Raw genomic sequence first — 16,395 nt, 5'->3', positions numbered from 1 at the left:
ATGGCCATTCTGACTCGTGTGAGATGATACCTCATTCTAGTTTTGATTTGCATTTCTCTAATGATTAGTGATGTTGAGCATCCTTTCATGTGTTTGTTGGCAATCTGTATATCTTCTTTGAAGAGAGGTCTATTTAGGTCCTCTGCCCATATTTGGATTGGGTTGTTTGTTTTTTTGATATTGAGCTGCATGAGCTTCTTGTAAATTTTGGAGATTAATCCTTCGTCAGTTGCTTCATTTGCAAATATTTTCTCCCATTCTGAGCGTCGTCTCTTCATCTTGTTTATGGCTTCCTTTGCTGTACAAAAGCTTTTAAGTTTCATTAGGTCCCATGTGTTTATTTTTGTTTTTATTTCCATTTCTCTAGGAGGTGGGTCAAAAAGGATCTTGCTGTGATTTATGTCATAGAGTGTTCTGCCTATGTTTTCCTCTAAGAGTTTGATAGTGTCTGGCCTTACATTTAGGTCTTTAATCCATTTTGAATTTATTTTTGTGTATGGTGTTAGGGAGTGTTCTAATTTCATTCTTTTACATGTAGCAGTCCAGTTTTCCCAGCACCACTTATTGAAAAGGCTGTATTCTCTCCATTGTATATTCTTGCCTCCTTTATCAAAAATAAGGTGACCATATGTGCATGGCTTTATCTCTGGGCTTCCTATCCTGTTCCATTGATCTATATTTCTGTTTCAGTGCCAGTATCATATTGACTTGATTACTGTAGCTTTGTAGTATAGTCTGAAGTCAAGGAGCCTGATTCCTCCAGCTCCATTTTTCTTTCTCAAGATTGCTTTGGCTATTTGGGGTCATTTGTGTTTCCATAAAAATTATGCATTTTTTTGTCCTAGTTCTGTGAAAAATGCCAGTGGTAGTTTGATAGGTATTGCATTGAATCTGTAGACTGCTTTGGGTAGTAGAGTCATTTTCACAATGTTGATTCTTCCAATCCAAGAACATGGTATATCTCTCCAACTGTTTGTATCACCTTTAATTTCTTTCAACAGTGTCTTATAGTTTTCTGCATACAGGTCTTTTGTCTCCTTAGGTAGGTTTATTCCTAGGTATTTTATTCTTTTTGTTGCAATGGTTAATGGGAGTGTTTCCTTAATTTCTCTTTCAGATTTTTGATCATTAGTGTATAGGAATGCCAGAGATTTCTGTGCATTAAGTTTGTATCCTGCTACTTTACCAGATACATTGATTAGCTCTAGTAGTTTTCTGGTAGCATCTTTAGGATTCTCTATGTATAATATCATGTCATCTGCAAACAGTGACAGCTTTACTTCTTCTTTTCTGATTTGGATTCCTTTTATTTCTTCGTCTTCTCTGACTGCTGTGACTAAAACTTCCAAAACTGTGTTGAATAATAGTGGTGAGAGTGGACAACCTTGTCTTGTTCCTGATCTTAGAGGAAATGGTTTTTCACCAGTGACAAAAATGTTGGCTGTGGGTTTCTCAGATATGGCCTTTATAATGTTGAGGTAAGTTCCCTCTATGCCTACTTTCTGGAGGGTTTTTATCACAAATGGGTGTTGAATTTTGTCGAAAGCTTTTTCTGCATCTATTCAGAAGATCATATAGTTTTTCTCCTTCAATTTGTTAATATGGTTTATCACACCGATTGGTGTGTATATAGAAGAATTCTTGCATTCCTGGGATAAGCCCCACTTGATCATGGTATATGATACTTTTAATGTGCTGTTGGACTCTGTTTGCTAGTATTTTGTTGAGGATTTTTGCATCTATGTTCATCAGTGATATTGGCCTGTAGTTTTCTTTGTGACATCTTTGTCCGGTTTTGGTATCAGGGTGATGGTGGCCTCGTAGAATGAGTTTGGGAGTGTTCCTCCCTCTGCTATACTTTGGAAGAGTTTGAGAGAGATAGGTGTTAGCTATTCTCTAAATGTTTGACAGAATTCGCCTGTGAAGCCATCTGGTCCAGGCCTTTGTTTGTTGGAAGATTTTTAGTCACAGTCTCAATTTCAGTGCTTGTGATTGGTCTGTTTATATTTTCTATTTTTTCCTGGTTCAGTCTCAGAATGTTGTGCTTTTATAAGAATTTGTCCATTTCTTCCAGGTTGTCCACTTTATTGGCATATAGTTGCTTGTAGTAATCTCTCATGATCCTTTGTATTTCTGCAGTGTCAGCTGTTACTTCTCCTTTTTCATTTCTAATTCTATTGATTTAAGTCTTCTGCCTTTTTTTTCTTGATGAGTCTAGCTAATGGTTATTCAATTTTGTTTATCTTCTCAAAGAACCAGCTTTTAGTTTTATGGATCTTTGCTATCGTTTCCTTCATTTCTTTTTCATTTATTTCTGATCTGATCTTTATGATTTCTTTCTTTCTGCAAACTTTGGGGTTTTTTTGTTCTTCTTTCTCTAATTGCTTTAGCTGTAAGGTTAGGTTGTTTGAGATGTTTTTTGTTTCTTGAAGTAGGATTGTATTGCTATAAACGTCCCTCTTAGAACTGCTTTTGCTGCATCCCATAGGTTTGGGTTGTCATGTTTTCATTGCCATTTGTCTCTAAGTATTTTTTGATTTCCTCTTTGATTTCTTCAGTGATACCTTGGTTATTAAGCAGTGTATTATTTAGCCTCCACATGTTTGTATTTTTTACAGATTTTTTTCCAGTAATTGATATCTAGTCTCAGCATTGTGGTTGGAAAAGATACTTGATATGATTTCAATTTTCTTAAATTTACCAAAGCTTGACTTGTGACCCAAGATATGATCTATCCTGGAGGATGTTCCATAAGCACTTGAGAAGAAACTGTATTCTGTTGTTTTTGGATGGAATGGCCTATAAATGTCAACTAAGTCCATCTTATTTAATGTATCATTTAAAGCTTGTGTTTCCTTATTTATTTTCATTTTGGATGATCATTTTGGATGATCACCAAGATTTGGATGATCTTGGTGAAAGTGGGGTGTTGAAGTCCCCTACTATGATTGTGTTACTGTCAATTTCCCCTTTTATGGCTGTTAGCTTTTGCCTTATGTATTGATGTGCTCCTACGTTGGGTGAATAAATATTTACAATCATTATATCTTTTTCTTGGATTGATCCCTTGATCATTATGTAGTGTCCTTTTTCTCTTGTAATAGTCTTTATTTTAAAGTCTATCTTGTCTGATATGAGACTTGCTACTACAGCTTTCTTTTGATTTCCCTTTGCATGGAATATCTTTTTCTAACCCCTCACTTTCAGTCTGTACGTGTCCCTAGGTCTGAAGTGGGTCTCTTGTAGACAGCATATATACGGGTCTTGTTTTTGTATCCATTCAGTTAGTCTATGTCTTTTGGTGGGAGCATTTAATCCATTTACATTTAAGCTAATGATCCATATGTATGCTCCCATTACCATTTTCGTAATTGTTTTGGGTTTGTTATTGTAGGTCTTTTCCTGCCCTTGTGTTTCCTGACCAGAGAAGTTCCTTTAGCATTTGTTGTAAAGCTGGTTTGGTGGTGGTGAATTCTCTTAGCTTTTGCTTGTCTGTAAAGGTTTTAATTTCTCCATGAAATCTGAATGAGATGCTTGCTGGGTAATCTTGGTTGTAGGTTTTTCTCCTTCATCACTTTAAATATGTCTTGCCACTCCCTTCTGGCTTGCAGAGTTTCTGCTGAAAGATCAGCTGTTAACCTTATGGGGATTCCCTTGTATGTTATTTGTTGTTTTTCCCTTGCTGATTTTAATATTTTTTCTTTGTATTTAATTTTTGATAATTTGATTAATATGTGTATTGGTGTGTTTCTCCTTGGATTTATCCTGTACGGGTCTCTCTGCGCTTCCTGGACTTGATTATTTCCTTTCCCATATAAGTTTTCAACTATAATCTCTTCAAATATTTTCTCAGTTCCTTTCTTTTCCTCTTCCTCTGGGACCCCTATAATTCGAATGTTGGTGCGTTTAATGTTGTTCCAGAAGTCTCTAAGACTGTCCTCAATTCTTTTCATTCTTTTTTCTTTATTCTGCTGTGCAGAAGTTATTTCCACTATTTTATCTTCCAGGTCACGTATCCGCTCTGCCTCAGTTATTCTGCTATTGATTCCTTCTAGAGAATTTTTAATTTCATGGATTGTGTTGTTCATCATTGTTTGTTGCTGTTTAGTTCTTCTATGTCCTTGTTAAATGTTTCTTGTATTTTCTCCATTCTGTTTCTAAGATTTTGAATCATCTTTAGTATCATTCCTCTGAATTCTTTTTCAGGTAGACTGCCTATTTCCTCTTCATTTTTTTGGTCTGGTGGGTTTTTACCTTGCTCCTTCATCTGCTGTGTGTTTCTGTGTCTTCTCATTTTCCTTAGCTTACTGTGTTTGGGGTCTCCTTTTCACAGGCTGCAGGTACATAGTTCCTGTTGTTTTTGGTGTCTGTCCCCAGTGGCTAAGGTTGGTTCAGTGGGTTGTGTAGGCTTCCTGGTGTAGGGGACTGGTGTCTGTGTTCTGGTGGATGAGGCTGGATCTTGTCTTTCTGGTGGGCAGGACTGTGTCTGCAGGTGTGTTTTGGGGTGTCTGTGACCTTGTTATGATTTTAGGCAGCCTCTCTGCTAATGGGTAGGGCTGTGTTCCTGTCTTGCTGGTTGTTTGGCATGGGGCGTCCAGCATTGTAGCTTGCTGGTTGTTGAGTGGAGCTGGGTCTTGGCGTTGAGATGGAGATCTCTGGGAGAGCTTTTGCCATTTGATATTACATGGAGCTGGGAGGTCTCTGGTGGACGAATGTCCTGAACTCAGATCTCGCACCTCAGAGGCACAGGCCTGACAGCTGACTGGAGCACCAAGACCCTGTCAGCCACATGGCTGCTGGTCTTGCAGAGTCTCCTGGAGAGGCCTGCCCAATGGTTTTGCCTTTCTTAGTGGTGCTCCAAGTTATGGATCTTTCCTTCCCTTAATTTCTAACTCTATTTCCACCTCCTCTACCCCCTCACTTTCCTTAACCCAGCAAATCATATCATCTTGGCTGTCATTCTTTCAGGCTTCCCTGCCATTCCAGTTGATGTTGGAAGCAGGTGCCTTCTGTGACAGACTAATTAGTTAGCTAATAATCCCTCTCAGGTAACCTCATACCTAAAGCAAGTTGGAAAGGATATGTCTTTTCTTCAAGGAGGCTGTTGGGGAGTGTGTAGAATTAGAATTACAGGTGGGGGAGGCATTTTTAGGTAAAGACCTTTTACCATCTTTGAAATCTTTAAGTAGGTAGTTGCTTAATTTGCCCACTTCTGAGGCTGGCCATCGAGACCAGAGAAGGAGATGGTGTGTTTATTAAGAACTAAGCTAGGCAGTGATTTGCCATTTTACTTTAATAGCCTAGTGGCTAATCGCTTCCATATGTAAATGAGAAATTTAAACAGAAGACAGCTGACTCTTGGAAATTTAGCTGTTATGATGTACCCCAAAATGCAAGTGAAAAAAATGACTAAATGAACACTCAATAGTAGTCGCTAATTTGTTCTCAAAGTGTTTTTAAAAAGAATTTGTGGAATTATCATTATATATCTAATAAAACCTAACATTATTATCCCTGTTTTATAAAGAAACAGGGACATCAGAAGGTTCTCATACTGAAGCAGGGAGAGGGTTAGAGACAGAAGAGTTGATGAAAGGAGGGAGAGAGTGTAGGTGCTGGCATGGCTCCCCTCCAGCTATTTCCTCCACCTCCCAGAGGTATAAAAAGCAGTCTACTTGGGCTTGAGGCATAAGCTGAAGAGTGAAAGCCAAGCATTCTCTGCCTTTGGTCTCTAGCCAGGTGATAAGACTGCTATCTGTCAGGCCCCTCTAGAGGCTCTATCATTATGAAGTGGTTAGGTGCATTTGTTTTGGAGTCAGACAGACCTGCCCATCCCTTCTGCTTGATAGAGGTATGGTCTGCAGCAACGTGAAGTCTCTGAGCCTCAGTTTGCTCATCTGTCAAATGGGGAAAATTATGATGTCTACCATATGAGAGGTTATTGTGCTAATCCGTAATTGAGCTAATGCATATTACGTAAGAAGTTCAACACTGACCCACTGTATATGCTCAATAAATGGTACCATGATCATTATCCTCTGGCGGGCTTCAAGGGGAACCAGATGCTAGGGTCATTTTCCTTTAAAAAAGATCTTCCTTGGCCTGCAAAATAAAATATAGCCCGCTCGCTTCTGATGTATAAGACCCTTTATAACAGAGTTTCAATACACCTTCCTCTCCACCTTCATCTTCTGCATGCCTCCCCACCTATGTGAGGTTCCATCCTCATGGAACTGTTGCTAGTTCCCAGAAATGCCTTTGTATATGCACTCCCTCTAGGAAGTCCTTCACCTCCTCCTATAGTCCTTTAAGACCAAGCTGACATATCTCCTTCTTGGTGAAACAGTCTCCTTATGCTCTCTCTTCTGCACCGCTACACATAACCTAGATGGTTGTTTTAAGCCTCTTGTCCTGAGTCTTCTGAACTTTTTTTGACTAGGACCCACATTTTAAAAATACATTTTATCTCATGATCCAGTACACACATACATATACATTTTTAAAGTTTCACAGAAAGTAATTATCTTTTGCTATGTGTGATACACTCTGTTATTTTCTATTCTTACTATCTATCCAATTTCACTTAAAACAAATGCTGATTGCAATCCATTAAATTCATCTCATGTTCCTCTAAAGGAGGGGATACCCTGAAGCTTAAGAAAAAGCACTTATCCAAAAAAGGAACCCTGTTTCACTGTTGGTAGGAATGTAAGTTGGTGCAGCCACTATGGAAAACGGTATGGAGGTTCCTTTAAAAACTAAAAATAGAGTTACCATATGATCCAGCAATCCTAGTCCTGGGCATATATCCTGAGAAAACTCTAATTCAAAAAGATACATGCACCCCAGTGTTCAGAGCACTATTTACAAAAGCCAAGACATGGAAACAACCTAAATGTTCATTGACAGATGAACGCATAAAGAAGATGTGGTGCATATATACAATGGAATATTACTTAGCCATAAAAAGCATGAAATAATGCCATTTGCAGCAACATGGATGGATCTAGAGATGATCATATTAAGTGAAGTAAGTCAGAGAAAGACAAATATCATATGATATCACTTATATGTGGAATCTAAAAAAATGATGCAAATACTTATTTACAGAATAGAAATAGACTCACAAACATAGAAAACAATCTTATGGTTACCAAAGGGGACAGCGGGGACAGGGGGAGAATTTGGGATTAACATATACACACTACTATACATAAAATAGATGGGCAAGAAGGACCTACTGTACAACACAGGGAACTATATTCAGTATCTTGTAATAACATATAATGTTAAATAATCTGAGAAAGAAAAAATATACATACATATATATATATAGAACAATCACTTTGGTGTACACCTGAAACTAACACAACATTGTAAATTAACTATACTTCAATTTTAAAAATGGTTATTAAAAAAAACCCCACTGCTCTAATCCATATCCTGGATCCAGGGCTTCTGTTTCCGTGGTCATTTCTGGCTCTGCATTTCTGCTCTTGTGTGACTCTAGATCTGTGTAATCTTGCCTCCTGCAGTGATTCCTTTCCCTATCCTCCAAGTCAGGGGTCCCCAACCCCCGGGCCTGCAGACCAGTACTGGTCCTTGGCCTGTTAGGAACTGGGCCGCACAGCAGGAGGCGAGGGGCGGGCCAGTGAGCAAAGCTTCATCCACCGCTCCCCATTACCGCCTGAGCCATCTCCACCCACCAACCCACACCCGCTCCCCTGTCCGTGGAAAAATTGTCTTCCACAAAACCAGGCCCTGATGCCATAAAGGTTGGGGACCGCTGCTCCAAGTGACTCAGATCGGTAGAACAGTCACTTATCCTTAATTTCTACTGGAAGGCCCCAGTATAATTATAGATGTAGCAGATTTACTGAATGCTTATAAGTAATTGGGAAGGGTGGGATTACATGATAGTTCTGAATAGCAGATTAAATTTAATATTGGCACTTCCCCATTCCCAATGAGATGCAAGAACATTTCTGCCAATTCAGGCTCTAGTTGCCTGTCAACTGCCATGTCTTCCTCCATCCCCATCTCTTACAGACCCCAGCAATCCAAAACAAACAAACAAACAAAAAATCCCTCCATGTTATTATGATGAGTAATTCAATTATATCTAGCACCCTAAGCCCAAGCTCAGTTCAGGACCTTCCTTCACATAGCCAAAGACATATTAATGTGCTCTATAAACAACAGGCTTCAGTTCCAGGTCTCTCCTCTACCTCTCCACCACTGGGCTCTATAAACATCAAAGAGAAGAAAAGATTTATTTCCTCCATAATATGAATCATGTTAAAAGGCAGATGAAGCCAGAATTAGGGTTCATTTTGTTTTTGTACTTTTTAAATTGAAGTATAACATACCCACAGAAAAGTGTACAAATCCTAAGTAGATAGTACAAGGAATTTTCATAAGGTTCACATACCCATGTAACTAGTACCCAGATCAAGAAACAGAAGATTGTCAGCTTTATAGCTCCCTTCTCCCAAGGGTAACTGCTATCCGGACTTCTAACATCATAGATTGGTCTTGACTGTTTTTGAATTTTGTATAAATGGAATCATGTAGTATGTATTCTTTTGTGTTTTCTTTGGTTGAACATCATGTGTGTGAAATTCATCCATATTATTATGTGTAGTCATGGTTCATTCATTCTCATTGTTGTAAAACCTTCTACTGTGTGAACATACCTCAACTGATTTTCCCATTCTACTGTTGATAATTTGAGTAACTTTTAGTTTTTGAATATTGTGAATAGTGCTGCTATGAACAACCTTGTATATATCTTTTGGTGAACAAATGGCCACATTTCTGCTTGGTATCTATGTAGGAGTGGGTTTGGATTACAGGTAAAGATTATAGGTAAGAATATGTTCAGCTTTAGTACATGTCAGTCTTCCAATGTTCTTATATTCAATTCAGGTTTTAAAAAACAGTGGTTTTCATTATTATATACAGGAATTTATTTTTATTAGAGCACTTACCATTTGAATTTAGAGAATGTATTCATATGTCTGTCTGCCCCACTAAACTGTGAGGTCTTTGAGAACAGGCCCAGGCCATTAGACTTGCTATTGAGTATATATCCCAAACTCAATAAATATTTGTTGTATGAATGAACAAATTAACTTACAGCACTTTCGCAATTTGCCATGAAATATAGGCTAGCTTGGGTTCTTAGAAACCCAATTATAGTAAATGCTATTTTCTTATATATAAAATCAACCAAAAATTCTAAAATACACTTGTATGATTTCACAACCTCTTTACTATATCTGAACCAACCAATTGTTCAAGCCTCTAGCATAAGTTTCCTGGCTCTGGTCCATAACACCTCTACTGGATCAGACCTGGCTTTGGGATTCCCATCCCCATTTAGTGATGGTATATGTGATGGATGAGATGCAATATGCCTTGAGATGGGATAAGAAAATGCAGACTGGTAATAAGAGATAGGGAGTCTAATGAAATAAGGGCTACATAGGAAGAAGTAAGGAGGAAATATGTCATAGGAAGTATTTAATGAGATACAGGGTAGGGGAGATGCACTGGAGACATAGGGAGTATTTTCAGAAAAGTACCTTTTTACCAAAGGTTTTAGACACCTCCTGGTCCTAACTGAAACCTGGTTCTCCCCTACAGCTCTCTTTAGTCACTTTTTATTTTCTTGACTTTTATGCCTCTCAGAGTTCAAAGGCAAGGTCAGGTTCTCCTTGATTCTCATTCTGCCCTTCTAGTCCACTCCTTCTCCAACCTCATTAAGGATTCCTACTCCCATGTAGCTTAGGCCATTTAACTGGACTATGGTTTGTCCTTTGTTATTGCTATGAATTCTGAACTTCTTGTCACCTTTTCTTATTCACTGAAGCCTTCGGCAACTGTCTTACAGAATTCCTCACCCTCTAACTCTGGTCATCCACCTAGAAGACTTCACTCCTTTTGTGAAGCTACTCAGGCAACACTCAGGAACCTCCTCTTTGGTCCTTCTCTTCCATTCTCCTTCACCCATCTGTGAGCATGGAATTATCAGATTATGATAATTCCACTTAAAATTGTTCTACCTCTGAGATATTAAATTCAGATAATCCATTCTCAAACAACAACCTTCTAAATTTCCATCCTGGTTACTCAATGACTCATCACCAGTTCATTTTACTTCATTGGGACTTCCAGTCTGTTGAGTTCACTACTATCTACTTACTGAATAGTCCCTGTCTATCTCGACTTCCCTTCCTACTTAGTTTAAATTCCACCCTTCATCCTGCAAACATTCTTGTCACAATAGCTGAAACTCTCATGGCCCACAGTATTACAAGTCAATGTAGGCAATGACAGTTAGTGATGGATGTGTGTGATAGATGCAATAGTGAAATGAAGAAAGTATGAGAGGTGGAGTCTCTAAATAAAGAAAGACTACTTAATGAGATGCAGGGAGAAAATGAGATGTGGCGGAAAGGTATGAAATTAGATACAGTGTATTTGCTGGCAAAACTGAAAACCTGGATTGTCCTTAATTTTCCACTTTTTCTGTACCTACACTCAGGTTACTGGGGAAAATCACACAATTTGGCAGATAGGTACACTACAAGTTTATAGTGACAAGTTTCAACAAAAATATTTAGAGCAAATGGTAAGAAAGCATTATATAACGAAACTTGTGGTATGCAGCAAAAGCAGGGCTTGAATAAAATTCTCATCTTCTTAAATACTTATATTAGAAAAGGCTGGAAAATTAGTAAGTTTCTAATTTAAGAAGCCAGAAAAACAGAGTAAACCCCAATACAATAAACACAAGAGTATAAATCAATGAAATAGAAAACAAAAATACAATTAAAAAAGATTAGTAAAGCTTAAAGTTGGTTCTTTAAAAAGAGTAACAAAATAGATAAAAATTAAGCAAGACTGATCAAGAAAAAACAGAGCAACACAAATAATTTCATTAATCAAAATGGAGACATAAGCACATGTATGTTTGTAGTGGCTTACTCATATCATATATCTGATAAGGGACTACTATCTAGAATATATAAAGAACTCTTACAACTCATTGATAAAAAGACAACTCAATGTTTAGAAAAGGCAAAGGATCTGAATAGGCATTTCTCCAAAGAAGATACATAAATGGCTAATAAGCATCAGAAAAGATGCTCAACATCATTAGCCATCAGGGAAATGCAAATCAAAGCCACAGTGAAATGCCTCTTGCAACCCACTAGGACAGTTATAATAAAACAGGTAATAAGTGTCGACAAGGACATAAGAGAAATTGGAAACATTCAATTTTCGAGTAGGAAAACATTCTGGCACCTCTTCAAAAGGTTAAACATAGAGTTACCAATTGCACCCTGAGGTACCCAAGAGAAAATGAAAATATATGTCCATACAAAAACTTGTACAGCAATGTTCATAGCATGTTTGGACAACCCAAATGTCCATCACTACTGAATGGATAAACAAAATGTGATATATCCATATAATAGAGTATTATTCAGCCATAAAAAGAATGAAGTATTAGAATACACTATAACATGGATGAACCTTGAAAATATCATACTAAGTGAAAGAAACCAGTCACAAAAGACCACATTATGGTATGACTCCATTTATATGAAATGTCCAAAATAGGCAAATCTATAGTAACAGAAAGTAGATTAATGGTTGCCAATGTTGGGGGTAGGGTGGGAATGAATGCTAGTGACTGTGGAGTTTATTCTTGGGGATGATTAACATGTCCTGGAATTATATAGTAGTGTACAACTTTGTGAATATACTAAAACCCACTACAGTTACACTTTAAAAGGGTGAATTTTATGGTATGTGTATTATATCTCCCCCAAAAGTCCATAAAAGTATATCCTAAGCAATGTATTTTTTAGACATAGAGTGCTTGTCAAAACCACATTTTTTAAAATACAAAAGAATGATAAACTCTACATCAGAATAGTAGTTTCTTTGGGTCAGAAGGTGGCAGATGTGTACAATAGGGGGAACTAGTAGATCCTAGTTTTTACCCATGTTCTTATTCTCAGGCCAAGTGACAGATTCATGAGTGAACAGGTGAAATTAGTGACCTATCCAATTCTGAATACATGAGGTCCATTAAAACAATAAACACAATCTCTCAACATTTCCTGGCAATCTTACTGTGCCTCTGTATGCAGCACTCTCTAAATAAACAATTTCAAACTTTATTCTCCTTAATCCACCAGTCTTCCACTATTTCACAGTGGATTTGATTCTTTTTTCCCTCTCTCCTCCTGTTACATTATAGTAGGTCTCTCCCCTCCTATCTAAGGGCAGTCTCTGTGCTCTAGCTGTGCTTCAGATCCCAGCCCTGCCCTCATTCCTGTTCAAGGACATCATTTCACCAATTATGCCCCTCTTTACTGACTCTTTCCTATCAGTTTTTTTTTCATTATCTATCAGTTTTTAAAGATGCTCAAATCTCTCTCATTTTAAATAAAACTCTTCCTGACTCCTATCTTCCTACTATGGCTATCTATCAACCCCTGTCTTTCCCTTCGAGGCAAAAATTTATGTACCCTCAGTACATCTCCACTTCCTGATCATCCTCTGCTTCCTACTCATTCCAGCTGATTCTCTACACACCTGCATGTGTCTTAATTCAATGGAAAATTTCCAAAGTGTTTCACTTACCTGTGTAAAAGTTGACACTGAGCACTCCCCCTCCTTTTTGAAATGTGCTCTTGACTTCCATGCTACCTTGGTTACTTCTCCGTGTCCTTTGCAATGGCAATTCCTCTACATAGATATTAAATGCTCCAAATTTCTCTTAAAACTTGGTCCTAGGTTCTCTGCTCTTCTTCCTTAGAGATTACATTTAATCTTAAAGCTTTAAGTGCCATTTTAAAATTCTGACTCCCAAAATTTTGTTTCTAGCCCATCAGCAATCTGGGACTATCAGAAAGAAATCATCGCTAGCTCAGGGATCTATTTCACCTGTTTTAACTTAACCCTTTTTTAGACGACATAGTTTGATTTAAATGTTTGAGGCGGAACTCTCTTATCCAGCATGTTCTCAAAAAGACAGCCATCACATCTGAACTCCATTATCCAGTTTGTTCTCAAAAAAAAACAAAAAACAAAAAAAGCCCACCACAGACCATACTCATGTTCTAGCTCAGTGGTAAATCCTGGGCCAAATCATTCTGCCACATGGATCCTGATAATTTTCCAAGTGCTCTTTCTTGTTTTCTAATTGTATTCTTTTAAAAAAATAGCATCTTATTTTTGTTGTGTTAGATGCAGTAACTTTTTAGGGTCTCTGAAAAAAACTAGGTTTTTGATGTTAGTTTTTCCTGTTCCCTATGTTGCCTCATTTTTGTTTGGCTTTTAGTCAAAGGAACAGCCTTCCTTGTTGGCGGCTGTTCTCAATTGTCTGGTATTCCTATACTGTTCTCTTCTCATTTTAGAGTGAGGCACAAGTTGATAGGAAGCTCTGTGCACCTGAGGGAGGGGGTTAGGTTCACTGTGGGTGATGAGGAAAGAAAAATAGACTCTTCCTTTGTGGAGCCTTTCCTTGGAGGTAATTCAATACTACCTGAGAAGGATCCTTACTCCTGAAGCATGTAAGCCCAATTGCTACTGCTCTGGAAACAAAGTGGAGTTGCAAAGCCTATTGCCTTTGTGTGCTCCCAGGGCACCCTGACCTACCACAGCACCTAACACCCATCTAATTACTTTTTTTTTAATTTATTTATTTTTATTGAAGTATAGTTGATTTACAATGTTGTGCCAGTAATTACTTTATAATGTATGTTTTCGCACTATATTATAAGCCCAATGAGACAGAGACCATGTATGTCCTTTTACATATCCCCAGCACCTAGCACAATCCGGGGTACACAGTAGGCACTCAAAAATATTTGCTGAATAAATAAATGGTAAGAGCTCTGGGTCAGGGGAACTACAGGGTGGTCTCTGGCAACACTAGAGTTTTGTTTAGGATGAAGGGACCTTCAAGGATCAGAATCCTTCTACCCAGAGGATTTGAGATTCTGCCTGAAATTTGGATCGAGCCACTTGTGTTCTCCACAGCCCACGTATAGCCTACAGCTCTAAATGTCACAGATTCCTCTTTTCTCAGTAGTTTGCTCCTCTGCAGATTAAATGAACAAAATGCATGCCCTTGATTATGGATTATATTGCTTGTTCTTGGTTCTTTTGCTTGCGCATATTCTAGTAATTATGCAAGAAGCTCTCTTATTCTTTAAGCTTGGCAGACAGCCTGTATAAAGAGCTTACCCTCTGAGGATGGAATGGGCTTGAAATTCTTCTCTGTTAAAGTTCCTTTTAGGTGGTGAAATCTGTTCTACTAGTTGGGAAGGAGAAATGAAGTTGCTCTTTGGGGAAGGAGCCTTATATACAGACACGCTAATTGGCAACCAGTATTTTGACTGACCACATGCCATGCTGGGAAGCATATGGGAAAGAGAGCAGAAGCAGAAAGGACTTGAACATGAGGGATAAGAGAGAGCAGGAAGAAAGTTACCTATAAGGAAGAGAGAAGGGCTCATTATGGAAGGAGAAAGAGAGGAGAAAGTGAGGCCCTATGTATGAGCTAGGCTGGGCACAGGCTAAGCTGGTGTAACAAAAGACCCAACCACACTTTGGCTTACAGAACACAGAACCCCTCTCCTATAATACTCAGAAGTGGGCAGTCCAGGCAGTTGGGGTGGCTTTGCTCTGTGCAGTCTTTCAGACCCAGAAACCTACTTTTTCTTTACTCCTCCATTCCTTAGGGTGTTATCTTTGATTTCATGGTAATGGCTAGGATGTTTACTTTCCCTTTGTAGGAGGTACTTTAGAGTGCCCTATTCTGTAAGGAAAAGAGTAAGTTCCTGAGGAGTCTAGGGAGGGTTAAAAATAAGCCCAAAGTTCCAAATCTTGAGATACTGAAGGAACTTACTTACTCAAGTTCACAGTTAGGAATATTCCATATCCAAAGAAACAATAGTTAGGTAGTGTTTGCTTCTTCAGAAGAGGAAATGACCTAATATTGTCGAACTCCGACTCCAGTTTTGAAAACAGGTACTGAATATTTTAATTGCATCTCTCATACCTCAATTTTTATGCAATTTTCCATTTCCTGGAAGAGTCAGGAAAAGGGAAAAATATATAATTCATTTATATTGGTTTGCTATACTAATTACTATTTATCAGATTCCCTTACATTTTAGGAAAAATATAATTTGCAAATATAAAGGACCAGGTTCACAATCACTGCTCTAACTACAGAGAATTCTGATTTCTTTCTTAAGCAAAGCACTAGTCCAAACATGGTCTCTTAAAAAAAAAAAAAGCTGTTTTGCTTCCAGCTAATATACTTATTTCTATCTTTTTATTCAGGTGCATTTTTTGAAAAGAACCCTCTGAAAAACTTCCAACAGCTGGATTTGGCAGGAAATTGTGTGAGCAGTGATGGATGGCTTGCCTTCATGAGTGTATTTGAGAATCTTAAGCAATTGGTGTTTTTTGACTTCAGTACTGAAAGACTTTTACCTGATGCATCATTAGTCAGAAAGCTTAGCCATGTGTTATCCAAATTAACTTTTCTCCAAGAAGCTAGGCTTGTTGGGTGGCAATTTGATGACTATGATGTCAGTGTTATTAAAGGTGCTTTTAAACTAGTAACTGCTTAAATAAAGGGTACCCTAAGCCCATGAATGCTCTGGGGACCCCATTACTTTCAGCCTGGTGATTTAAAAACCTTTGCTCATCTAGTCCAACAGTCTGAAAGTAAATGGCAATCCACTATACACCTAAAAAATATCCTTCAGTGTCTGCCTAACTCACCCCTTCTAAACTTTTTCTTCTTTTACTGATATCAGGATGATGTGTGGCACCATCACCTCCCTAGCTGGCCTCTTCCATGGAAATCTACTTTCTTAGTTTCATCATTCAAATAAAAAGGAGAAGGAAAAGAGGAGGATGCCAAGAAAATGAGCCCAAAGAAGAGGAGGAAATGGGAGGGAGTTTAACTTGACATCTATAAATAGTTCTGGTGTCCCATCACTTCTACTAGGAGTATCAGTTACTTGAAGGGGACTCCTGTTTATCCTTGTATTCTCTTTGGTCTCAAGAATAGCAGATCAGCAAAATTTATATATTGTATGCACATTTACTTAGTACAGGGCCTGGCATGTACTATACTCTCAACAAGCATTTGCTGAATATGGGATAAAGTTACCAATAAAGAACAGGCCAAAATTATTTAAAAGCAGAGAGAAAACTCCATGTATGTTCTTTATTCAAACAGTTTAATTCAAACAATTTGGAATTTAAAAAGTATTTTCTTACATAAGAAGCAGATCAGACTCCCCAAAAAGATCAGCAATCTTTAGTTAAGCAAAAAATTGGCAGTTTATG

General features: G+C 38.0%; 1 protein-coding gene across 1 annotated transcript in view; it reads left to right on the top strand.

Moving 5' to 3' along the window:
* The window catches only part of NLRC4 (NLR family CARD domain containing 4), a gene marked incomplete at both ends in the record, with an annotated part of 31,261 nt that extends 15,593 nt beyond the window's left edge, over positions 1-15,668 (top strand). The window contains one exon of the mRNA XM_082672740.1: positions 15,376-15,668. Within this exon, the coding sequence (XP_082528866.1) occupies positions 15,376-15,668 (293 nt within the window). The remainder of the gene's footprint in view (positions 1-15,375) is intronic.
* Between the last annotated feature and the right edge of the window lie 727 nt (positions 15,669-16,395).

Source organism: Grampus griseus (genome assembly GCF_964374135.1).
Source record: "Grampus griseus genome assembly, chromosome: 15".
Classification (NCBI taxonomy): Eukaryota; Metazoa; Chordata; class Mammalia; order Artiodactyla; family Delphinidae; genus Grampus; species Grampus griseus.
Note: the sequence above shows the minus strand (reverse complement) of the source record. Positions and strands in the feature narration are given on the sequence as shown.